Source organism: Eublepharis macularius, chromosome 12, assembly GCF_028583425.1.
Source record: "Eublepharis macularius isolate TG4126 chromosome 12, MPM_Emac_v1.0, whole genome shotgun sequence".
NCBI classification, from domain to species: Eukaryota; Metazoa; Chordata; class Lepidosauria; order Squamata; family Eublepharidae; genus Eublepharis; species Eublepharis macularius.
This window is the reverse complement of record NC_072801.1, coordinates 23,297,692-23,324,792: the sequence shown is the minus strand read 5'-3', so window position 1 is coordinate 23,324,792 and position 27,101 is coordinate 23,297,692. Positions and strand designations below refer to the sequence as shown.

Genomic DNA, 27,101 nt, shown 5'->3' with positions numbered 1-27,101 from the left:
ATTGCAAATTATCTCAGATGCATTACCCCCCCCCCCATTCCCATATCTGATGGTTTTAATTGTATCTGATTGTTTTAAAGCATGCCTGTGCTGAACCATGGTCACTGGATGCACAAAGCTATTGGGGGTGTGTGTCACTTTGCCTTCCACTGTTTTATTACAACGGTCCCCTTCTGCAACAGTTTTTTTTGGGGGGGGGGAAATCCTCTTCACTCATATCTCAACAACACTAGTTTCAGAAGATTACGACAAATCCTTCCTCAGAGACCACGTCTTTGCTGATAATCTCTTCCCTTCAGGGAAGCACCAAAGCTTTTTAATGAAGCTCGGAGAGCACTCTGACGCCTTGCAGTGAAAAGGCAGCATTGTGCGTAATGAATGATTGGTGATAACTAAGTCAGCTTTTGGTATTCAGCTTTTCACCTGGCAGCTGGCAGGAATGGGCACAGCTCAAGGAAGGACACATGCTTGGCATGCAAGAAACTCTCATATCCAATCTTTTGCCCCTCTACTCAAGGAATAGGCAATGGAGTTGGGAAAGGGCCTCTGCCCAAGGACTGGTGCTACCCCACTGCTTGTACAGAGCTGTTTTGGCATTGCTTGGCCTTCCATTATTTTGCTAAGATCACCACCAGAGGGCCCAGGAGAGTTGCTGGCAATTGCATAGGACGCTGCTCATGAAGCTCAGCCAATGGTCTGACTATACTGCTAATGCATCTTCTGCCTGGCACCAGCTCTCCACAGCATTCAATGCAGGAAGGCGCTGCCTGTCGAACTGCTGATCCAGCTCACTCAAAAGGAGTTCTTTTTCTGGCATAAGAACACAAGAGCCCTGTGGTGGCTCCCATCTTGTGGAATGGCTTGCCCGAGGACACGGTGGAACACTTCTGTCATTCTACAAACTACATAAAACAGAATCGTTCCGGGGGGGGGGGGGGTTCAGATTTTTATAAAGGTAAGAGGGCTATAGTATAACAGAATGGTTCAGGAAGGCACTTTTATAAAGGGAAAAAGGACTGCGATCTATGCCATTGTTTATGGTATGTGTAATCTTTTTTATTGCATTAATAAACCTGCTCTTACTGCAGTGATCCATCAAGTCCTGCATTCATGTTTCAAACAATGGCACAACCAACCACCATGGAGGGCCAAAAACCATGGCATAGAAGCTGAGGCCTTCTTCTGATGTTGCCTCCTGGCACTGGCAATCTGCAGAATACTGCCTCCGGTGAACTTCATGAATCTATCTAACCCCTCATTTAAAGCCACCTATGCTTATGGCTATTGCTACGTCCATTGGTTGAGAGTTCCACAATTTAATTACTTGTTGAGTAAAGAAGTACTTCCTTTGTCTGTCCTAAATCTACACCCCACTGGATTCCTCCCAAGTTCTAGGATTATGGCAGAGGGACTCATACAAATGACGATGAATCATGAGGGCAGCACAGAGGTGCGTGTGCTGGTAGAAAAGCTCTGGTCAGACACAAAAGGCACAGGGACATAGTTTTACGGGCATCCACAAAACGTGCGGGTGAGGGAGGTTGCTGTTCAGCTATGAAAACCCAAATTCTAGGCACCTGATGGGAACCTCATATTGTGCTTTGAGAACCACAGGAATTTCACATCTGCAGCTCTGCCCATGCTACCTGTTCATGAAGATGCCCAGCAACTGGTATTGCCATGATGGTTACCAGTATTTTTGTCAACTGCAGGCTGATTTCTTTACAGTCTTCTTGGCATGCTTCAAGGAAAGCTTCCACACAGCCAAGCAACTGCTCCAGGTAAGAGACCTACCAAACAAACAAACAGAGGAGACGTGTATGCTTCCAAAAGGCATTATGAAGCCTTTCCTCACCTCGCTTTCCTCCATTCTAGTCAGGTGAAATAGCTTGTTGCTGAGTTTTGAAAAGTCATTTAAAAGATCTTCTACAATTATTAAAGGGAGAAGCAGCCCTCATATTATAAAGATGGCATGTACTCAGAACCAAAACCAGCCCAAAAAGCAACAGTTCTGACTTTAAAACAAACCAGTAGTCTTTTAACTGGCAATAGTTCAAGAGGAGGAATCCCGCGCTTCCAATTTCCACCCAGAATCATCTTCCACGTGAAAATTCTTGGTATGATTTGTTATGGAATTATCACACACAATTTGGGATTTTTAAGGAGTTTGTGGATTTTACGGTGAGCAAACCACTTCCAGCAGAATTTTTCGGGAGACGGGGGGGAGGATGCCTTAAGGCAGATAAATAGCAAACTAAGCAAATCTTACAGATTGCGTATAAGGAAGCTATTCCATTATCACTAATGGGTCACAAACACTTGTGCTCATGAGGACTGGGCTCCCATCTATTCTGACAAAATGTAACTAATGTGTATAAACTGCAGTGAGAATTGGTCATGTACACAATCACCAGCATACAACTTGCTTTCAACAACAGGCATGAGCAGATTTGAAGGCCCTGCATCCCTCACGAATAAGACATGCTAAGGCTTTAAAGGTTCCTGCCATCTTCTCACCTCTGCAGTGCACTGACTGACATGTGGGTGGGAGAGGGTGTCTGCCAGGTACACCAGCTGAGGCTGCAAGACCTTTCTTGGAGAACCACGAATCACAGCAGAGAGAACCATCAGGTGAGAAGGCAGGGGTGCTTTCTTGAGGTCCGAAACAATTAACTTCAGGGACACTGCAGGGCTGACAAAGGTGCCGATCAACTCCGCTGCTTTCAAGCACTGCAAAACAGAAGATGTGGCTGAACAGACTGGAGAAGTCCAATAACATTTGTCACAGCATTTTTAAAAACTGAAAGTGCCTGCTTTTTTGTTTGTTTGTTTCCTGCTTCAGACATTGCCCGGTAGATCTTTCCACTCTTATACATATGAAAAAACACATTTCTTGATGCGTTTAGTGAAAAATGCATGCTCCTATGCCCGTTTGAGCATCTGGCTCAAGAATCTGCTAGGATATTCCGAACACGCAGGACAGAACTATGCAACTTCCATGATGAACCAAACCTTTCAGCCAGCTTCTAGCTCCAATGCCCTCCCAGGACTTACTGGTTTTCCTGTCTTTTCTGCGGCCCATTCTTCCTCAACCCCATTTTAAAGAGCCCCCCCCTCCTTCCCAAGAGATGAAGCTAACATTCATAGTACTGTAAAATCTGACTGCTGTTGGGAGACAGAGTTTTGTCTCCTTGCCTGCCAGAGGGGCAGGGAAGCACAAGCCAAGCCCATTCCTGCTCCGCTACTCACAAGCCAGCCTCAGCAGAGAACAAGCACACAACTTCCGGCTGTCGATGTGGAAGGTGGATATCTGCAAGCAGCCCATATGGGACCTGCTGCTTCTGCAGCAAAGTTTCTTTCTTCCTACATTAGTAATTGAAAGCACTAAAATGCCAAGGTTGAAGGGACTGGGTTTTGTTTTTTTAAAAAACTTGACCTGTATGAGGGTAGATCGAGGCCCAGCACAAAAAACTAAGACCAACACCTTAACCCTAGCCACCAAGGGAATCTGTAGTCTACTCACATTGCTTCCCCTTCCCCCTAGTTTCTTACAATATATGAGCTATTCCTACACACCAATCCCATCAGTACGATCAACATTTTGCTAATAGTGTGTGTTTTTGCGGGCCACCACCCCAGTTCCTTCATTTGGTCATGCAGCACTTCCAAAGCCCTCTAGAGATATACGGCTGTGTTAGGTGTTCCTACAGAAGCATACAGCTGCTACAAAATATCTCTAAAGCAGTGATGCTCACTCAGTGGCTCAGAAGCCGCCTGTGACTATTCTGAGCACCACTCCCCAATGTGGCGCCCACCTGATGTTTCAGGAAAGTGGGCAAGGCCCTTGCTTGTAACTGGGGCTTGTAACTGGTCCCCACCTCCCAAAACAACAACGCTGCTGGAGTAATGGGCAAGTTGAGAGCCTACTTTAAGTGCACACCTGACACCAGGGACAGAAGTAAATGTGACTCTTATGGTTGATGGTAATTGTGAACACAGCTCTCCATGACCCATGGAATTAGAACCACTGCTCTCTAAGTTAAAGGAAAGTATTTCACTCATGTACTTCCTTGGGATGGGGAAGAGAACCAACATCAAACTCACTACTATGTACACAGGTCTTGCAGAGACACACTGAACCCAGGGGTATTTTGGGGGGAGGGATTACACCTTACTCCTAGTCAGAGAAGGAGCACAAAGGCTTCCCTGTTCCCGTGAATCAGAGGTCAATGCCTCATGCATTAATGGGAATCACCCCCTGCATACCCCAAGCATTTCCCTTTTCACAGCAGAGAATGGCAAGTCCCTGCATGCAAAGCATCTGGACTGCAGCAAAAGCAGTGAAGGGGCTGTCTGCACCCAACTCAGCATCAGATTTTTCAAAACTGAAAGATTCCATTTTTGTCAAAATTAGTATCTTATTCCTCAAACATACGATGACTATTGAAAAGGTTTTACACAGGTTATTTTTTTAATTACTGTAAATAGCTGTAACTTGTATGCGAATATAACAATGCCCCCCTCTTTTTCTTGATGGCACATGTGGAAAATAAAAAAAACCTGGTCTTCCTAAAGGTACAAAGGTATGCATTATTTTGCTTATCAAACTTCCAAAATCGGCAATAAGGAATCTGCTTCTGCCTGTTACCCATGGCAACACCTCTTTCAGGCTGCTTATCCCCTTATTCAGTTCTGGACTCCCGCAAAACTTCCTTGGACTTTAAAGGGATAATATTGAAACTTACAAAGCACATTAATGATTTTTCCCCACACACATAGGTAAAAAGAATGCCAGCAGGAAGGAAGTGTAAACAGGCAGCGTCTGAGCACCAATTAAGGCTATTGCCAGGAATAAGCATGCCTTAATTTGGTGGGAGGATTGTACAGAGAGGGAGAGAAACAGATAACATGTGAAATTAACTAGAAAGGGCATGAACCACACATAGTTTTTAAATGGAATTCATCCCCCTGAGGCATTTCATGATTTAATCTGTTGCTTATGATTTTTAAGAGGCGGTTTAACAACGCTTGGCTTGGCTGGTGCCATAGAGGTGAAGGGCAATTTCAACAGCTCTCATAGCTGATCTGAACAATACACTGAACAGAAATATAGTTAGCTTAATATGGCCCATGCAAGAAAAATAACTGACCAGATCCACCAGAGGACAAATCCTTTGCCCTTCTGGGATAGTTCTCACCCATGCAAAAAGATGTAGCACGTGGGAGACAAAACAGCCAGGGAGCTGAATGCATAGGATTTACTAAGAATCACCTTGCTGGGACAAGCCAAAGGCCTAGCTAATCCAGCATCCCATTTCACACAGAAGTTGGCAGGCTGCATTCGGGAAGCCTGTAAGGGGGACTGTTAGCAGCCACGGAGAAATCTAGATTCTGTGAATTTGCCTAGATTCCTTTTAAAGCTGTCTAAGCTGCTTTAAGGCCACGCTCAGATCCTGAACAGTGAAATTCATTTTATTTATTTATTTAAAAAAATTGTACGTTGACTTTCTACCCAACTAGGCTCCCCGAGGGCAGCAAACATTGAAACATTTAAAACAATGTTTTAAACAATTTTAATTAAAACAACATTTAAAATAGTATAAAAATAATTTAATTTAAAAGCACACAAATACTCAATACCAAGAATAGGGAGGAGGGCCTGTTAATAACAGTGCATACTCTGTGAAGAAATTATCTCCACAGTTAATCCTAATCCTGACATTTTCAGAGAGTATCCTCAAGATCTAGTATTATGGGAGAAGGGTGGGGGAATCACCTGTCTACTTTCTGCACCCCGTAATATCTCGACCTACCTCATTTTATAAACTTTTACCATGTACCTCCCCCTGGCTGTGCTTTTTATAAATTAAAAAGCTCCGAATGCCTTCCCTTTTGAGTGTTCCAGCCTCTGAATGACTGGTTAACTCCTCTTCCCTCTCGGACCTTGATTTTGCAAAATATCAAGATCAGACGCTCCCATCAATACTCACTTCCCTCCCCACAAGGACCTCCTCATCTAAGCATGCACGGTACAAAGTCCTGAGGAGGAGCTCCATGTGCTGAGTGATGTGGTCCTCTGCGTGCTGCAACAGGATGAAGAGAAGCCGAGATGCTTTGACTCTGGTGTCAGTAACCCAGTCGGTCAAATCGTGGCAGAGGCCGGGTAGGATTCTGAAGAGGTCTCTCGTCACCAACTCCCGACAGCCCAGCCCTGGTCGAGCCACTAGGTGGGAATTTTTTGAAACAGAAAGAGGAAATTCAGGAAGTAAAAGGCTTTACAAAACATTTGGAAACATTTCCACACTCTAAGACTTACGACAAACAATGCCTGCAGTATTCCTATTAGGCGAACATTTTATATTACTTGGATTATTCATGAGCTGCCTGAAGTCTTCATGTGGGACGGATGCTTTTAAGTAAATCAAACCACCGTGTCGAATGCCACACAATCACAACCATTTTACCTGCCCAAGGAGACCAAAAGAATCTCACACTGAGACAGGGTCTGATTCACACAAGAGCTGCTAGATTTCCTCTATGCAAAGTCCGTATGTTCGTAAGGACCCAGCGGCACATGAAATGGAAGTACAGACACACAGATTCAGGCCACTGCCATGATGGCGACACACCTTTCAGGAGCTGCAGTAGTTACAGGGATTGTACCAGTTCCATACACAAGAGTAAAATGTGCACCTGGGGTTCATGTGCTGCACCATTACACATATGACTCAGTCCCTAGACATCTAACTTCTGAAATGACCCAATGTCCCTTTATTAAAGTTCTGGCTATTTTGTGTGTGTGTTGTGTGTGTGTGTGTGCTACGTGCCATCAAGTCGCTTCCAACTTAAAGACAACCTATGAATTAACAACCTCCCAAACATCCTGTCATTAATGGCCTTGCTCAGGGATTGCAAACTAGAGGCTGGGGCTTCCTTTATTGAGTCAATCCATCTCATTTGGGATCTTCCTCTTTTCCTACTGCCTTCCATCTTTCTTGGCATTATTGTCTTTTCAAGTAAGCCTTGTCTTCTCATGATGTGACCAAAGTACGATGGCCTCAGTTTCTTCATTTTAGCTCCTACAGAGAATTCAGATTTGGTTTGATCAAGAACCCACTTATTTGTTTTTGCCAAAGCAAAATCCAAAACATCAGTAACACCCCTGCTCTCCTGGCAAAACCACAAAGAGTGATAAGGTTGGGACGTGGTCTTACTGTCCAAAAGATTCCCTCTTCTGAATTTTTTTATCATTCCATGTTAACTTGGTTCAGTAAAGCAGTGTGTCATTGATATTCATTTAAAGAGGCCGTGCTTAGGCCATCAGAGATGAACAAACAAAGCTACACCTGCTCAAGCTGAAGCCTGGAATGTGGGATTCCAAATTTTAGACTCCCTGGCTAGATGCTCTGGAAGGGCAGGCACACAACTTAAAATTTTATAGCACCAACCCTGAGCGGCCACAATGCAGGAGAAACAAGGCACTATCTACTGTCAAACTAGCAAAAACAGGGATTGTGCATAACACTCAGCAGGGCTGTAGTAAATGGCCAACAGTGCTGTTTTGCTCCAGATAAATACTATGCAGTGCCTAGCATGCGCTGCTGACAACACATTACTGAATGGAGAAGCTGGAGCACACAAAAGAAATCTCTGGAGCAACTCCCCTGCCTGTGTGGCTAGCTAGTCAAATAATTTTTTCAAAACCCTAATGTAAAGATAAACAGGATACAGAACAGAGAAGTGTTCTGGAGTGCCTTGCTTCAAGGCGAGGCTCTTCAAAGGCACTCTGATGACAGCTTCTTTTTCTGTCACGGAAGACAGAACTTGCATTATGGAAATTGACAGCAAAGAACCAAACAAAAGGAAAAAAGGTCAAAGACAGAAATCTGTCTGAGAAGACAAAGATAGAGAGTGGCATCACATTTGACCAGAGGCATAGCTTAAAAAAAAAAAAAGATGACTTTTGACCACTGCTTTTCAACAGTCCCTTCAGTTCTGATGCTCAAATACGGCTATTTCATCCGCTGTCAAAGGCTTTCCCCCTCCTCCTTCCTCTAACCTGTTTGTGCCCAGACCTTCAGGCAATTTAAAAAAAAAAAGTTCTCAGAAGAAAGTTGTCCTATTGTTAGAACTGCCATGAATTCCTTCTTTGACTTTCCTCCCCAGCCTGCGATCTCCATCAAGGGAGATCAAAGCCGAAGAAGGTGTCAAGTTCGTGAGGTTGCAGCTACAACAAGTGAGGTTAAACAAAAATAATTCAAATCCACATTAAAACGGAGAAACTGGATGGGATCTATATTTGGCTGTTATAACGTTTCAGTCCCTGGAAACTAATTAGAAGCAAGTATTAAAGTGTACACTTTGTACAAATGTTGGACATTGAACTTTTGGGCCCAACTAAATGAAGATAAAATCCTTCCTTACTACAGCCTCTGTCACACATGGCTTTGGATCATGCAAGTCCCATGATCCTCAACATAGCTTTATTGCTGTTCAAAGGGAACCCTCCTCCCCTTACAGCAACTGAAAAATTGGTTGGATCCAGCTCTTTGCTTTGGGAAAGAAGCAAGTGGACGCCAGGAAACATGTTGGTGGGCACCATGACTCCCACAGAGGCTATGACAGCCAGCATGGTGTAATGGTTAGGGTGTTGGACTAGGATTTGGGAGACCCCGGTTGGTGTCCCCACTCTGCCATGGAAGGTTGCTGGGTGACATTGGGCCTGTCACAGGCTCTCAGCTTAACCTACCTCACAAGATTGTTGTAAGGATAAAATGAAGAAGAGATCATCATCATCTGCTTTGGATTGCCAAAGTGGCATATAAATATAAATATAAAGAAGAAAGTGGCATATAAATGAAATAAGTAAAGTAAGTAAAAAACTGAGAATCGATGCTCTAAATCACAGTTTAAAAGATCATTGGAACTGAGGCCTAAAGACTGCTCCTCAAACTCTGGAAATTGGAGACAAACACTCCAAGGCAGAGAGAGATGCTTACGAACTGCAGGACAACACTTTCTCCTGCTCATAGCATCCTTTCCCAAAAGGTTGGCCACCACTTAACGTGTTAATCCCAGCTACAGGCAACTGGACAGGAGAACTTATCTCATGTACCTTCACAGCTGATACGCATAAGAGAAGCACCTCCCAATCCAAAATTTTAAACTTCTTAAGAGCTGCAGTGTAAAATTAATAGGTCAGATGTCTGAAATGCTCAACTTGCTATTAATCTTTTTTTATTGGAGACACATATTTACAAGTAGTTATGGAGCACGAGGCTTGAAAAGCCAATTCAACTAGGCAGCTGGGATGCTGCCCAGCCGTGTGATCCACACTTGTTCTTGCAGAAAAGACTACCTCACGCAGCTCCCACAATGCTTGGGATTGCCCACTGGCACTCTCCCCCCTCTTTTATAATATCTTATTCCCTTGCAGCTCTTTGACTGCCAAGTCTCCAGCTATTTGAGCAGCCTCAGTACAGAAACTAGAAATATTCTAGGGTAAATTATCCAGAGGACGGATTAGGAGGTCCTTCAGCCAAATAAAGGGACAAGTTCAATCAGCTGCAAGCTCTTTATAAAATATGTCAACCAACCGTTAGCAAGAACAGTTCTCCTCTTTGCCACGGTCATACCCAAGGCAGCAAACCTAGACTGAATGCGATTTGTCTTTCCCCAGGGCGTTTTAGATAAACCTGGTAAGAAGATTCCACTCCGGTATTTCTATAAACAGGACAATACAGAGGAAATGATCCCTAGGATCTGGAAGAGGCAGATCAGAAAGCTGTTTGCTGCAACTAGGGTTCCTCTGATGGCACATGGCATGGAGGGCTAACTTCAGGGTGCTCCCACGCAGAGAACAAGCAAGCCAGGACGTGGTGCAGGTTCAGGTGATGCATACTTCTGCCTGCTCTCCTGTGCTACATTTGCTGCCTACTTTGCAGTTCAGTAAGCTAGATACAAAACGTGCCAATACACAGTGGTTGTATATATATTTTAGATTTCACAAAGGAAAGGGGCCCCGTAGCTCAGTAGTAGAGCATCTGCTTGGCATTCAGAAGGTTTTGGGTTCAATCTCCAGTTAAAAGGATCAGGTTGCAGATGACATGAAAGACCTCAATCTAAGGGCCAAGCTACAAGTGACGAATGACACAGGTTGGACACTTGTCAACTTCCCTCAAGTTTTGATGGGAAATGTAGATATCCTGGTCTTGCAGCTTGGCTCTCCAACTGCTGTCCAATGGACTTTTCAACTGTCCCTTGTCCAACATTCCACCAAGCTGCCTACATTTCCCATCAAAACTTGAGGGAGGCTGACAAGAGTCCAACCTGTGTCATTTGTCACTTGTAGCTTGGCCCTAAGACTCTGCAAAACTGCTGCCAATCAGATCAGACCATACTGACCTTGATAGACCAATGATCTGATTACATTTGTACCCCACCTTTCCTCCAAAGAACTCAGGGTGATCTTTCCTTGGGAAATAATGCAATCCCTCTTATTTTAAGGCTGAGTGACCTGGGCCAATCACACACTATCAGGGTGTTCGCAAGGATAAAACGGAGGAAAGGAGGAGGATGTAAGCTGCTTCGGAAGTAAATAAATAAGTTAGGCCTTTCCAGTTCAGGAGCTAAAGGCCCCGCTCTAGGCAAGCACTGAGGGGTTTTACTCCAGCAAGCATTCTTTTACTACACACAAGTGTTCAGAGTAAATGTGCTGAAAAGTTATGCAAGATGCAACAGAGACCACAGTTGCCAAAGAAAAGGACTGATGAGTTTATACAACTAATAGGCCGACAAAAAATGGATACTGAAATTGTCATGCCCTAACTATTTAAATTTTCTTCTTTGGTTTTCATTTTACTGTGATTTCTCTCGATGGTACAGTACTCCATACACCCATTATCAAAAAAGCTACACAATCATGTAGGGATGACCTGCTCTTTGGATATTTCCAACATCTCAATACTTACATCCTTGAGGATAATAAGGCGGCGTACTATAGAAGTCCAGTTTATCCTTAATGTCATCTTCATTTTCTTTTTCCCACTGCAAACCTACTTTCTTCCAGTAACTCAAAGCCAGTTCCCTAAAGTGTTAAAACAAAACTGTCACAAAATGCTGCTTGTTATGACCAATCTATGGAAAGATCTCTACAAGGTGTCATGTGAAACCCGAGATCCCTTCTGAACTCACTGGGAAATCTTTAAAAGGCATTACTACTCCAGGGCATTCTTTAATCACAGTTGCATTTCTCAAGATCGTCAAGACCACATTAGTCTAAAAATAGTCAAAGTTCTCTGACAGTAAGTTAGATGTATCCATGATCAGTTATAGAAGCATCTCATCTGAACAATGACTCTCCTTTATGCTCTCATCTTTTCATTTCACTGATTCTCAAATGGCTGGATCACCCCATACCAGATTGTGGTATAAGTTAAAATCAACATCTATTGACAATAGACTTTTGGCTTTGAATGAGATTCTGTATTCTAACCCCACTGCACAAGTCCACTATGGATTAGATGGTCAACTTTCTAATGTAATCTCCCTACAGCAGAGAGTACATCAGGGGTGTGTGCTGGCTCCTTTATTTTTAAATTTGTATATTAATGATATGGGTTCTGCAGTCTCCACCCAGGATTGGTATTCTCCATTTATTCCTTTTTTTAAAAATCCAAATTTAATACAAGAAATGATAAAACCGTACAGTACAAATAAGAAAGGGATTAAAACTAAACCATAAAAGACATTATCAAAACCACTTTCGGCAAATTGTTAAAAACCCAAGAATTACAATAAACAAGCATTTCAACTTTGTTGCATTTGGGGGAGTTACTTCTTTGGCATTTAAAACATCTAAAATTGGTTTCCATATTTCATTGTATTCAAATAAAGGGACTGCCATATGCAAGTTCCCAAAAAATGGATTATGCATAATCCCACCCATCAAATATTGCTCCCAGATTTTCTGATACTATTTTTTTATCAATGGGCCTTTGAGGGATTTCCAGTTCCCAGCAATGACCAGACGAGCAGAGGCAACTAATATCGAGACAAGAGATCTAGTATTCCTATCTAACACAGAATTGGGCCAAAAATCCAATAGGAAAAATTCTGGGGAGTAGGGCAACGAAAGACCCATCATGTTGAATATCTCTTTGTGAACCACTCTCCAAAATTCCTGAACAAAATGGCATTCCCACCACATATGTAGGGTCGTGCCTTCCTGCTTGCAAGATCTCCAACACAGAGGGCTCAACAACCTGTTCATCTGATTCAATTTATGTGGTGTTAAATACCAATTGGACAGCAGCTTGTAAAATTGATGTTTAATATTCCAACAACTAGATTTGTTGGAAGGGGAATTCCATATATGTTTCCAATCAGATTCCGAGATAACCCGTTTTAGAGAATCAGACCATTTTTTTTGGTATGGCAGAGGGTCTTTATGTATCACCCTTAATAATAAATTGTAAAGGGTTGAAATCCTACCGTGTTTACCATCTTCCCCATTCCAAATTATTTCCTCAAAAGGAGTTTGGGGCCGAAGCAAATCCTTGGACCTGATCAGCTTGGTGAACAGATGTTTCAGCTGAAGATATCTAAACCAAGATATCCTAATTCTGAACCTTTCTTCCACTATAGATTTTTCCAGAATTGTCCCATTTTCAATCCAGTTAGTAATCAGCAATATCCCAGAGTCTTTCCATTCCCTAAACTCACTTAAATCCTTTCCTGGGGGGAACCACTCTTGGTTAATGAAAGATGTTAGGGGAGAGATATCCGGAGCTAAGATTTTCCTATATTTATCCCAGGTTTTCAGCATGTTGTCTAACAGGGAGTTGGAAGAAGTTATAACTGGCCTATTTTTAACTGAGGACCAGATAGTTACCAGTAAGGAAAGTGGCGAAGAAAAGAAACTTTCTACAGAGATCCAGGCTTCTGCTGGGTTCAGTCTCAAAGCCTGAATCAATGGAGCCAAAGAAGAGGCAGCATGATATAAAGACAGGTTTGGGACATTCAGACCACCTAAACCTGAGGGCTGACGTAATGTCCAAAACCCAACTCTTGGTTTGCGACCAGACCAAATAAACTCATTGAGAGCCCTTTGCCAAAGCTGTATTTTCCTTGGATGTATTTTGACTGGGAGGGATCAGAACAGAAACAGAAACTTCGGTTCTCCGTTTATTGCTAATATGAAAGTTCCTATTTTATTTTTAGCTGATGATGCAGCTTTCCTATCAAGAACAACTTCAGGACTGACTTTTCTGATAAAGGCGTTTCTCTCTTATTGTCTAGAAGAAAACCTGATAGTCAACAATCAAGAATCCAAGATCATTGTCTTTGGTAAAAAATCACAGGCACACCATAAGTGGCAAGTTCATGGTAACAATATCGAGGGGTTTGGTTTGATCAAAGATTAACTTGCAATATCAGTGCAATAGTATCAGTAATGGTATCAGTGCAAGCGGCTCTTTTATTCATCAAAGGCTCAATATATTCCAGCTGCCATTAAACTCTCTGCCAAAGTGGCTGTGCAAAGTTTATATGAAACAGGTATCTGAATTGATAAAATAGAGGATTCCTTTGATCCAATTCTCCTTAAATTCCTACTTCCATCTCTGGAATTCAGAATTGTGTAGTGGGAGTGGCCCTCCACGCCGAATTGGGACAATTATCTCTTGAAGCATGGATCAAGGCTTTTTCTCATAAAGTTAAAATCATACACTTTGACATCCAAGAGGGATACCTAGGTTTGATTAGACAGGACTCTTTCGTTTCCCACTGGAATAAACTTGTAGAGCAACGACTCCAGGTCTTTGATCCTTCCTCGGACCCCCTCCATTCAGTTACTAGACAAAAAGCCTTGAGCATGGTTAAGAAATGTTTATTTAGTTATAACTAAACAGCATGATTTGTAAAGCACGGGATGTTAGCTCTAATCAGTTTGTTGGTATCCTTCGATCTGGTCAGCTTCCTGACTATTGGGTCATATTTGACTGTTCCTCCATATAGGCGTGCCTTCATGTTGGTACACCTACATGCCATACCATCTAGATTTCTGCAAGGGAGGTATCGTAGGGTACCATATTCTGAAAGAGTATGGGACTGTGGTATAGGTAGTGTGGACACTCTATATCATGTGACTTTTGAATGCAGCTATTTTTCCGAGGCTAGGAATCTTTTAATTTTTCTTTTGCTCCAAAATATAGATCATATGAAGACATCACTCCTTATTAGAGGATAATAGTAGACCCGTAACTCTTTCCGTTGTGAGATTTTACGTGCTTGTGATTGATTTTCACAGCCATTTGAATGGGATCTAGTTTTTATATTTTAGGAGTCTGGTTTAAACTAATAAGTTATGAAGCAGTATGAGGTAAAGGGAGAGTTAGACAGGGCTCACACATGCATGCACACTGGCTGTGGCATGATGGTAATCTGTGTGTGTGAACAAGCTGCTACAGGAGAAATGTCTCACATAGAGAGCATTCCTTTCACCAGATGTCAGTGCAGACACACTACTTTCTCCACTGGAGACATTTTATGCATTTGGCTGAGAGTCCTCAGTTGATAAAAGGTTTACTAGTATGTGCAAGCCCTGGCCAGGAACACCTTAGGGATGCTTAATAGCTGCTCGGAAAGAGGCAACCCCCATCTCAGATTCTTGCAGGCATTTCTGTTGAGTGGATACAGAGGTATGTGGCTTCTGAATGGAATACATCCATTCCAAGATCCAGCTGTGTGCCCCAACCTCTGGGTTAACTGCAAGGTCTAGGAATTAATGGGACACACACCACCTGTCAATTTTCTAAGACTTGAGCTCCTTCCACAGACACCACAAAATCTGGTATGAAGTCACATGATCACAAGTTTAAACTTTTCTATATTATACATGCAAGCAGGACAAATTTTCCCTGAGCATAAAGCATCTTTACTTTTATGTACTTCATTTATACAGCGCCTTTCTCCCCAATGGGGACACAAAGGGGCTTACTTCATTCTCCTCTCCTCCATTTGTCCTCACAACAACCCTGTGAAGCAGATTAGGCTGAGAGTGTGGGTTAGCCTGAGGTCACCCAGCGAGCTTCCATGGCCGAGTGGGGTTCAAACTTGGGCCTTCCAGATCCTAGTCTAACACTAACTGCTATACTACATGGGTTCTCCTTTTTATTTGAGTGACCTTCTGTTTTAAAAAGCTTATCCTGCTCTGGCCAGCAGCTCAGCAATGCCTCAAAAGTAATGGGTTTCCCCAGAGCTCTGTGAATGTCAGGACAGTTTTCCTGTTTCCTGATCACTTGATCTGGCATTCAGCTTACCTGTTCTCGTGCATTTCATCAGCAAGGCCACTGAGCAGCAGGGGGATTAACTTGTGAAAGTAAGAGTATCTATCCCGTAAGTGCAGTAGCCACTCCCCCATGACAGAGATCACAGCTTCCCTAACCTAAAAGAGGCCAAAGAAAGAAAGAAGCTAGCATGGTATGCTATTATTCCACAAAACAGGCTACCATAAAACAAAACAATGTGGAAAATCACTCATGCAAAATGAAGGCTTGGATATCTGAGATTCCCCCCCCCCACACACACCAGTCTAGTTGGTTCTAAAAAAAACACTGAACAACTCTGCAGAGGAGACAGCAAATTTTAGGAAGGCAGAACTTCTAACCAAGCATACTACAGAATCTACTACTGCTAAGTTGACAAGGGCTTTGTCAGCTACTTCACAATTGCAATGAAAATAGACTGAGAACTCTGTGATCCTCCCCCATGAAACTTTCAGTGGGGCTTCCAGACTTTCATCCTTCATTACAGGGATACGTCTGCTGTCCATTAACCATAACAAGCCAGCAGAACTTATGAGCTTCCTCAGCACCTGACTCGGAGGGTGCCAAATAACAACAACAACATTCGATTTATATACCTCCCTTCAGGACAACTTAGTGCCCACTCAGAGCGGTTTACAAAGTATGTCATTATTATCCCCACAACAAAACACCCCATGAGGTGGGTGGGGCTGAGAGAGCTCTGAAAGAGCTGTGACTGACCCAAGGTCACCCAGCTGGCTTCAAGTGGAGGAGTGGGGAATCAAACCTGGCTCTCCAGATTAAAGTCCCGCGCTCTTAACCACACCAAACTAGCTTTGTAAATCTTACAAAGGAACAATTTCTCCTAAAATCAGTGGGTTTTTTTCTTTCCCAGACAAGCCATGGGATCTGAAGAGGCCCACACATGCATCTGGAAAGCCCTAAAACACTTATATGTTTGCTGGGGGCTTCCACCAATGTTTCTGTTCACCTGCACCCCTTTGTCCTGTCTCTGACATTGCTCTGGAAGGTAACTATCTTCAGGAGTAGCTTTTCAGAGGCAGCTATGGAAAAGGGGCAGAAAAGGCTTGGAATCCACGCAGAAATTCAAGAGTGGCTCTTTGGATCAGGCCAATACCTGCTGATGTGCTTAAGATGAGGCTATATGCCAGTTCAGGCAGCGGATGGAGCACATTGGTAGAATGTGTCCAAGTTCTGATGGTGCTTGTTACAGAAGAGACATCCTACTTCTTCTTTTTAAGTGTGCAAAACAGTTTTTAGCTAGATTGGTGGCAGAGCTATCAGCATTAACACTTCTAAGGGCAAACCTGAGGGTCAAATGCCGGTCAGCAGGATAACAAAACACAGGTACCTGCACACAAATCTTAGCATACCTGGGCCACGCCCCCCCTCTCAGCAGAAAGGAAAAAAATTACTTTGTAAAGTAAAAGGAAAGGGGCCCAATACGGACTGAGAGTACTGTAGGAAGCATAGAATGCTGAGGGCAAATGAGCATCAGCTAATGGAGGAATGAATGAAATGAGCAGAACAAGGAACTTGTACTGTGCAAGTTTGTGAGGTTTGGCTCAGAGGAAAAATTTCCAACCATTCCCACTGGAGTTCCTATTTAGAAACATGCATTTCACAGAAACAAAGAGTCTGTACAGGCATAATTGTACACTTCTAGCAGCAACTGTGTTAACTTGCAGAGGCATGAATTTCAACAGGTACATCTTCCCCAGCCCACCCTCAATTTGGACATCAGGGACACAATTTTGGGACCCACATAGATGGTGGTTGGTGCTGCAGTCAAGCAAGGCGGCAGCCTTGGAACAGGACGTTAATCATTGTCACCAACAACCCTGGAGCACTCTTGCTGCTGTCAGGAATGAAGGTGGAAAGAAGAGAGCCAGAGCCACTAGTCTGGCCTAATTAAGAGAGCCCTGCCCCCCATCAATCTTACGGGCACAGCAGACTACAGCACTTGGGGCAGGAAGAGGTGAGGTGGGGAAGAGGCAAACTCATTTAGAGTTTGGGGTGAGAGCGAAGGTGCAACCCCTCAATTGCCTGTTTCCCCTTTGTAATGCATTGCCGCTGAATAACTGCCGGGATAGATCAATTGACTTCTGTGCAAAGGAAAATCTCTACCGCTCCACACCAGTCAGGATTGTTTCAATACCAACAATTTGTGCCAAATTGTGACCAATTTGATTATAAGTTTCTCTGAGGGCCAAACCGACTGAAAAGTGGGGTATAAATCTAAACAAAAACTTCTCAAAAAAGCTATTAGAATTCATAATATTAACTTTGTCCATAAACGAAGAAAAGTCTGAATCGAATCCCAACCCAGATGTTATGTTACCTGTGGGATACTGTCAAAACATCGCTGGGCTAAATGAGAAAGCACATCATCCAAAGACTTCACATTGCCAAATTGAATCACAGCTCCCGTGGCCTGAATCACAGAGACACGAACTCGGAAGTGCTGGTGGGAAATGGCCTGCATTAAGGGGCTGATCAAGCTTTCCGACTGCATGTGAAAATGTTCTTGTCAAGAAAAAGAAAGAATTCAGTTATGCTTTTTATCTGGTCATATACTTTGCTGTACATACAATTCATTGCATATGCATATACAAAACACAATCTGGATACTGCGTTCTAATATACAAGAGCATTTTGATATGTGCAGAGAAATTGACAGAAAACATCTGAACACAGTGTGCAATCTGAGGCTCCATACAGAACCAACCGTCTTTTAAAAAGGGGCAACGAAATCTTCATTACAGTGTACTATACGCAAAGTAGCGTACTACATTGACCAGTACACAATAGATATGGCAGACATGGATTTTTACAGGACTAAAGGGATTCTTCGAGATGCTTTACAGACAGGGAAATGACAGCGGTAAACAGTCAAGTATACAAATGTAAACTGTGCTCAGATGTGTGCCAGTGCACTAAAACCAGTGATCTGTAGTGGTTAGACTAGGATCTGGGAGATCCAAGTATGAACCCCTACTCTGCGACGACTTGGGGCCAGTTGGATTTGTGTGTGATCTGCCATTAAGTTACTTCCAACTTACGATGACCTTATGAGTTAATGACCTCCAAAACGTACTATCATTGACAGCCTTGCTCAGGTTTTGCAAATCAAAGGTCATGGCTTCTTTTACATACTCTGTTTTGGAGGTCTTTCCTTCACAGGGTTGCCATAGGTTGGAGGCGATTTGACGGCACATAACACACGAACAGCCTAACACACCTCACCGGGCTGCTGTTGTGAGATACAATGGAGAGAAGAATGACATAAGCTGTTTTGGGTCCACATTGGGAAGAAAGGAGGGGCATAAATGAAGCAAATAATAAATAAAACAATTACAGAGAGCACTCCTGCGTAAATTACTTATCGTGAGACCTTGTGGGGGGCACTTCCTAATAAATGATGTACAACTGGTGTCTGGCCTGCAGAAATGTTACAGATTATTAACTAACATATCACTTCTCTGTCATGGCAAGTCATATATTTTCAATTCCACAACTAGCTCATTATTGATCCTTTGCTTTGAATTTTGACCTTGGCTGGCTCTTTAATTATAAAAAGTTGCAGACCCCTGCACTGAATGATAAAGAAACTTAATTGTCATAAGCAGGGATGGTGTGCCTCTGAATAGTAGCTGCCAGGCAGGAGGGGAAACACACACATTAGCTTGGGCTGTAGACTTCTTAAGAGGCATCTGCTGGCCACTGCAGACAAAAAGATTATGGATCATATAGATCAAAACAACAGCTCAATTTGCCCATGCAGTAGCCACTGATCTAGGCTCTCAGGGCACAGTCCTGTTACTTTGTTCCTAATTTGTAAAGCCATTACCGTCCTCGAAAACACCCAATTATGAACACAGAGATTGCAATTCCCACATCTGCAAAAGTCTCCAGATACAGTATGCTTTGTGTTTATTGACTTTCATTCAGGCTGGTTACAGATAATATTTGTATTGATCTGCTACTTTAAAGCTCAGATTTGTGCCAGCGAAGAAGCTATACAAAACAAAAGGCCAACACACAAACAAGGAAACCGCTGAAACAGCAATTTAGAAAAAGAACATGAATCCAGTGCCAACTGAGATAGATCAAGATGAGTAGCCACCTTAGTCTGTCTGTAGTAGTAGGAAAGAGCAAAAGTCCAGTAGACTAAAAAAATCTGTGGTACGGTATGTGCTTTCCTGAGTCACAGCTCACTTCTTCAGATGTCTGTTCATACCCAAACACAAATTTTGTTCTCATAGGTGCTACTGGACTCTTGCTCTTTCCAGCGCCAACTGTAGACGTTTTTGGACAGAAGGAAACAAAGCGAGGGAATCAGCCTCTAAAAATTTTTAGATACACAAAACAATGCTCTTGGGTTTCACGGAAAGAGGCAGAACCACGACATTCATTGGGCGCCCCTGGCCAGTCCTCCGTCTCTCAACCGAGCCTACCTCACGGGGTTGTTGTAAGCATAAACTAGAACAGAGCAGACCCAGGGGCGCCCTCCTCCTCTCCCTTGCTTGCCCGCACCTGGCATGGCCTTGGCGGCTTGGACGGCCGCGGCGCAGGCCTCCCGCTTGGCCTCGGGGAAGGAGTCGCGCAGGGAGGCGCGGAGTACGCGCACCACCTCGGGCAGGTACGGGGCCAGGGCGGCGCCGGGGCAGAGCTGGAGGAGGAGGCCGAGGAGGCGCAGCAGGCCGAGGCGGAGCTCCTCGCAAGCCTCGCGGGCGTCGCCGGCGCCGGGGGCCGCCTCGCAAAGGCGCTGGGCCAGGGCCGGCATGAGGACGGGTAGCGCCAGGTCGGGCTGCGCGCCGTGGGCCAGGCCGTGGCGGAGCAGCTCGAGGGCCAGCTCCCGGCAGCGCTCGGCCGGGTCGGCCAGCAAGCAGCGCGTCAGCGGGCGCAGCAGTTGCCGGGCGAAGAGCTCCTGCAGCACCTCCGCCGGCATCTCCCGCTCCACCAGCGCTGCCCGCAGCCCCGCCAAGGCCTCCAGGCGGGCCGCCCGCGAGGACGACGCCGTCTCCAGGCAGCACAGCAGCCGCGACACGGTCTGGCCCGGCGCCTCCTCGCCCTTCGCCGCTACCTCCTCCGCCATGCTCGCCACCCGTTGCTAAGGCCGGATCGCCTCCGGGCCCCGTTGCTAAGGGCTCTGCCAACTGCCGCTCGGCTTGTCTAGTCTTTTTTTTACGACGGCCGACCGACGCGCTTTACGGCGAAGCCCGCAAAGAAAGGGAAAGTGCGTGGCCGCTTGTTGCCATAGAGATGGACCTGGGACGGCCTTTGCGGCAGTTTCTTGCAAGAGCTTTTGCTGGAATAAGTTTTGTCCTTCTGGACTTCGGTTTTGTTTCGGTGCTGTTACGTAGATGAGGGTGGCTGGAATTACCTATCTTCTTGTTTACTGTACTCTTCCTCCAAGGGAAGCTGTTTGTTTACTCATAAGTAAATCCCAGTGAGTTCATAGATCGTGTTTACTTCCACAGTAACGATGTGAAAGGGAAAGCTGTGTTAGTTTGTTGCAGCAACAAATGAAATAAAATAGACGGGTTTTAGTGCATCCTAAAAGACTAACAAGGTTTTATTCTACTATTGCTGTCAAGTTGCCTCTGATTTATAGTGACCCTGTAGGGTTTTCAAGGCAAGAGATGGTTTGTCATTGTCTGCCTCTGCATAACCGTCCTGGACTTCCTTGATGCTCTCCCATCCAAGTACTAACCAGGGCCAACCCTCCCAAGCTTCCTGGATCTGATCAGATCTGGCGTGCCTGGGCTATCATTTTATTCCATTCGCTGCTGGGGAAAGTGCCATTGAGTCACAACTGACTTATGGTGACCCCTCAAGGGGTTTTCAAGGCAAGAAACTAACATAGGTGGTTTGCCATTGCCTGCCTTTGCAGAGCAACCCTGGACTTCCCTTGGTCTCCCATGCAAATACTAACCTCGGCTGACTGTTAGCTTCCAAGATCTGACAAAATCAGACTAACCTGGGCTATAAGCCCACTTCTTCCAGTGCTATGAGTGGAAATTTACCATGCAGTCATTTTATTTAGGAGTCCTTTTGTTTTATGTACCCCTTAAATGCCTGAACAGTAAGGATCCACTCAGCATCTGAAGAAGTGGACTCAAGAACCAGGCATGGTACATAGGTGGTAGATAAGTTGAATGAATGAATAAATAAATGCTTGAGTAAAATTACCTTTTTAGACGTCATAAGACCCCTTTTTCTTTTTACCTAGGAAGTATATAAATGACAGGGTGCTTTGGAGCAAAATAGCAAAGAGTCCAGTAGCACCTTTAAGACTAACCAACTTTATTGTGGCATAAGTTTTCAAGAGCCACAGCTCTCTTCATCAGATGCATGGAGGGTATGAAGAGATATATAGGTAGGGAGGGGAGGGGGGAGAGGGTGCAGGGAGTTAGGGTCATGTAAATGTAAATAAGTTCATGAAAGAGGTGGAATGCACAATCCAGGCTGGATGTGACCCCTCCCCTCCATGGCAGAATCTGAATAGAATGAGGGCAGTTACTGTTGGTAATGAGATAACCATTAATGAGATTTGGATCACCTTAGTCCAGGGGGCTCCAACCTTTTGGAGTTTGCAGGCACATTTGGAGCTCTGACATAGTATGGTGGCGCAGCAACAAAATGGCTGCCACTGGAGGCCGAGCCAACCATAAAATAGCTGCTACAACCTAAGATCCTTGTGCTATGGAAGGAGCTACTGTCAAAGCAGTGTTTTTAAAAATCTGCACAGCCAATCAAGTCTCCAATAGTCAATCTGAAGCCATAGCTGGCAAAAACCCTGCCTGGCCACACCCACTTTCTAAAAACAGGAAAGGTGTCAGCAAGTGCAATGGTGCCCGCAGGCCCCATATTGGGGACCCCTCCTCTATATGACCGTGTACTTTTAAGTGCTGCCTCAATACAATACTTATGTATTTAAAATAGTTAACCCAACCATGCTGTTGAGGTGGCTTGTGTATCTACGAACAACACAGCTAACAACAATTAAAACATACCAAAATAAAGGAAAGAGCCTAAAAACAAAAGAAGCAGATAAAATGGAAATCTAAAGAAAATGGAAGTCGCTGATGTTTTTTTAAAAGAGAGATTTCAGGAGATGATTATACGAAAGTTTGGGGAAGCTTAATAGCTCCGGAAAATACTGGAATGAAATAAGATGATCTCCCAACCATAATCACTGAGAAAGTAAAGAAATTGGAGGGTGAATGTAACCTTGCAGACACACGTTTAGATAAACAATCGTATTGGCCAAATACAAAACCAGGAAGACAGACTAGTGGAATAAATTAGCATTATTCTGCTGTAACAGGTGTTGTTAACATGGCTGTGAGGAAGGACAGACTCAGCGATACTAACTGGGTTCTTGAGCTTTGAAATGTAGATTGAGAACTCCTCAAGGCAGCAATTTGTGTTTCCGTCTTTGGTTATTCTGTAAGACACCCAAGTTCTTTATAAAAATAATAAAAAATATGATTATGATGTTGAGTGATTTCTGTTCAGTTGCTTTCGGGATCATTCAGTCTTTGCAAAATCAGAAAATCTTTTTATTCCGCCATTTCTGTCAAAAACAAGCACACTATAATCAATTATATTTGCCCCTAGCTTCATAAGCTCATCAAAATATGCTTTCACAGTGCAGAGTTAAACCCTTTCTCACCTTTTGGCTTCAGTTGACTGAGGGGTAGAAGTCGTGCTTAGGACTGCACTGTAAGAGGGTTTTTTGGAGAGGTCTGTGCTGCCTGGCATAACTTCCAAATGAGTCCACCAAGTCAACCATACTAGCTCCAAATGTATTGCACATTTACCTGTTTGAACAGAGGCAATCCCAAGCGATGCCATTTGAAAAATATTTGTAGGTCTGTAGCAGATTTGTATACTTTAATTCAGGATCCGCAGCGTGGCCTGCCAACATCTTTCCTGGCTTCCACCAAGTGTTCTTTTGGAAACCAGGTGGGGCTTTTGCCCAGTAGGGCTTCTGATTGGCCAGTGGAGATCTGCTTGGCTGTGCAGATTTTTAAAATGTTGCTTTGGCAGCAGCTGTCACCCCAACAAAATTTGTGCTGTTTGACTGCTGGTGAGCTGTGCAAGAAAAATATTGTAAACATCAATGCTCATTTTTAAAGGTATCCTCTTAAACAGCTTCTGCCTGAATGTTGAGAAAGTTCCTATTAGAGTTATGTACTACTTCACTCCCTGACATTTTGCATTTGGCTGTGCCTCCTGTGCAGCCGTTTTGTGGTTAATTTTACCTCCTGCGGCACTTGCCAACTTTCAAGTGGTGCCTGGCGATCTCCTGGACTTACCACTGATTTCCAGTGGCATCATACCCTGCTGAGGTCCCCCTCATCTCCAAACCCTGCCTTTCTCAGGCTCCACCCACAAACCTCCAGGAATTTCCTAGCCCAAAGTTGGCAACCCTATGCAGTAGTCATTTGTGGTTGCACCCAATTCCAGGTCGAGGCTGGAGATCTCCAGGAATTACAACAGCTTGTCAGACAACAGAGTACAGCTGCCCTGAAGAAAATACTTGTTTAGAACTGAAGCAGACTCTATGGCATTACACCCTGCTAAGGAAATAGAGATGCCAACTTATAGTTGGTGGCTGGAGATATCCCGGAATTACAACTGATCTCCAAGCCAGAGAGATCCGTTCCTCTGGAGAAAATGGCTGCCTTGGAAGGTGGACTTTATGGCATTATACTCCGCTGAGGTCCCTCTCCTCCCCAAACCCCACCCTCTCCATTCTCTACCCCCACCCAAATCTCTAGGAATTTTGCACCTTGGCTATTTAACTTACAGAGAAATTTTCCAGAGTCACTGCCCTAGAATGCTGCTAGTGGCTGGGGGCAAGCATAACCAATCGCTAGTAAGTCTGCCAATGCTTTGGGATACACCAGGCTCAGATCCTGTGTCGGCAATCGTAACTGGGGTTTATTTCACCAGATCTTTTTGATGCTGCTATCGGTTTTCAGGAGGGAGCAATGGATAACACCCATTGTTTGCACCACTGACCTGAGTGACGCCTGCAGTGCTGGTTTATTGCCCTATATTAAAAGTTCCTGATCATCTGAAGTGCCTTTGGGCAGAGTGAGGGCTTATAAACACTATATTTAAATGATATATCCAATATGCGCTTATCTGTGAGAGAAGCCACAAAGATTAAGCTGTGTGAACAGGAAACTGATCTGACCAAGGAAATATATATTTTTTTATTTATTTATGTCATTTATAGTCTGCCTTTCTCACTGAGACTTGAGCTGGATTACAGAGTGTGAGATTAGTACAGTCAGTATCAAGCACAATTTCATAAACAATGCCATAGGGTAAATAAATGCAAGTTTACGAAGACATAACATTAGTAAGAGTCCAATACAGAGCTGAAGAACTGCTGAAACAGAACATAAGCAATTCTAGGACTGACAGACAACATGAAACACAGGTAGCTCATAGGAGCACATATTTAAAACAACAAATAGTACATACGGCAACATAGTGGTGAAGTCTGTGGTCCCTCATTAGCGAAGCATCTGAGAGCCCCCCCCTACAATACAAAAGCTTTTTTGAATAATTCAGTTTTGCATAGTTTGCAGAAAGCTAGACGAGTGGGGGCTCTCCTGACCTCCTCAGGCAGGCCATTCCACAGGGTAGGGGCCACCACAGAGAAAGCCCATGTGCGGGCTGCTGTTGATTTCGCCCATGTGCAGGCTGGCACCTGCAAGAGACCCTGTTCAGATGAGCGAAGTTGCCAGGGAGGAACATAGGGAGGGAGGTGGTCCCATAGGTATGCTGGGCCAAGACCGTGAAGAGCTTTGTATATGGTAACCAATACCTTGAACTGAGCACGGTAACTGATAGGTAGCCAATGGAATAGATGGTTTTACATTACACAAACTTCTGGATGAACTTCTGGGGCCTCTCGGTGTTTCCCCCTTCAAGCCCCCCCCCCAATATCTTAGACTGGAGGTATTATTGTACCTTACAACCTTACACCCCCTCCCACCTTTTGGCCAGATAAAAAACCCTACATAGGTCCACTTCTAAATGTATCTGAGGAAGGACGCTTTGATGCTTGAAAGCTTTTATCTTGGAAATCTTGTTGGTCTTTAAGGTGCTACTGGACTCAAATCTAGCTTTTCCATGGTAGACCGACACAGCTATCTGCCTGAAACTGATTTCCAGAGCATGCTGGAAATCCCCTAAAAAAAACAGCCACGAAGAATTTTTATTTATTATTTCTTTTTTATTTGTCATTTATAGTCCGCCTTTCTCACTGAGACTCAAAGCGGATTACATAGTGTGAGATTAGTACAATCAGTAGCGAGGACAAGGGCAGGCATTTCCATAGTGTCAAAAACATTTCCATAACAATGCCATAGGGTAAATGAATACAAGTTTACAAAGACACGGCATTAGCAAGGATCCAATATGGGGTTGAAGAATTGCTGAAACAGAATATAATCAATTCTAGGACTGATATTAAACAACATGAAGCATTAGTGTACTGGGTACATATTTAAAGCAACAGATAATATGTAAGGCAACATAATGGTCTATGGTTCCTAACTCGTTAGCGAAACATCTGAGACCCCCCTCTCTACAAAATGGCCCTCTGCTGAGGTCCCGCTCCCCCTCCAAACCCAGCTTCACTCTCAAAATCTCCAGGAATTTCTCCAACCCAGAGCTGACAACCCTTCCTGGAGGGCTGTAGGGTTACCAGCCTCCAGGTAGTGGCTAGAGATCTCCCGGAATTACAACTGGTCTCCAGGCCACAGAGATCATGCCTCTGTATAAATCGATGTATAAATCGATTTATCTGTATAAATCTGTATAAATCGATTTATCTGTATAAATCGATGGTGAGGCCTCATTTGGAGTACTGTGTACAGTTCTGGTCGCCACACCTTAAAAAAGATATCATAGCACTGGAAAAAGTACAGAGAAGGGCAACTAAAATGATTAAAGGGTTGGAACACTTTCCCTATGAGGAAAGATTGAGGCGCTTGGGGCTCTTTAGCCTGGAGAAAAGACGACTGAGGGGAGACATGATAGAGGTTTACAAGATAATGCACGGGTTAGAGAAGGTAGAGAAAGATGTGTTTTTCTCCCTTTCTCACAATACAAGAACTCGTGGGCACTCTATGAAATTATTGAGCAGTCGGGTTAGAACAGATAGAAGAAAATACTACTTTACACAAAGGGTGATAAACACATGGAATTTGTTGCCACAGGAGGTGGTGGCAGCTACAAGCATTGCCAGCTTCAAGAGGGGACTGGACAAATATATGGAGCAGAGGTCCATCAGTGGCTATTAGCCACAGGAGATAGATGGTATTCTCTTTGTGGGGAGGTGGTGCTCTGTTGTCTTGGTGCTGGAAGGAAGGCAGTGGGAGGGCTTCTGGTGTCCTGGCCTCACTGACAGTCCTTTAGATGGCACTGGATTTCTAGCCACTGTGTGTGACAGAATGTTGGACTGGATGGGCCACTGGCCTGATCCAACATGGCTTTGCTTATGTTCTTATGTTCTTATCAGTTCACCAGGAGAAAATGGCTACTTTTGAGGGTTGACTCTATGAAATTATGCCATGCCAAGGACCTTTACCTCCCCAAACCCCACTTTCTCCAGGTTTCACCCCCCAGATCTCCAGGAATTTCCTAGCTTGGAGCTGGCAACCCTAGAGGGCCCTATGGGCTCTTTCCTTGCAAAGAGGCCGACGCCTTGGTTCCAAATGACGGCGATTGGGCGCGTGTGTC

The 27,101-nt window shown here is 44.1% G+C and overlaps 1 protein-coding gene across 2 annotated transcripts in view; it reads right to left on the bottom strand.

Annotated features, from left to right (window-relative positions):
* DNAAF5 (dynein axonemal assembly factor 5) overlaps positions 1–20,539 on the bottom strand; it is a 33,374-nt gene extending 12,835 nt beyond the window's left edge. Inside the window, exons 1-7 of one of the 2 annotated variants that reach the window (XM_054995558.1) lie at positions 19,863–20,539; positions 17,668–17,852; positions 15,321–15,445; positions 10,971–11,086; positions 5,991–6,223; positions 2,518–2,730; positions 1,647–1,790 (exon numbers count right to left, since the gene is read on the bottom strand). In XM_054995558.1, coding sequence (XP_054851533.1) covers positions 1,647–1,790; positions 2,518–2,730; positions 5,991–6,223; positions 10,971–11,086; positions 15,321–15,445; positions 17,668–17,852; positions 19,863–20,424 — 1,578 coding nt within the window. In that variant the 5' untranslated portion in view covers positions 20,425–20,539. The remainder of the gene's footprint in view (positions 1–1,646; positions 1,791–2,517; positions 2,731–5,990; positions 6,224–10,970; positions 11,087–15,320; positions 15,446–17,667; positions 17,853–19,862) is intronic. The other variant, XM_054995559.1, reaches the window with a different exon arrangement.
* Between the last annotated feature and the right edge of the window lie 6,562 nt (positions 20,540–27,101).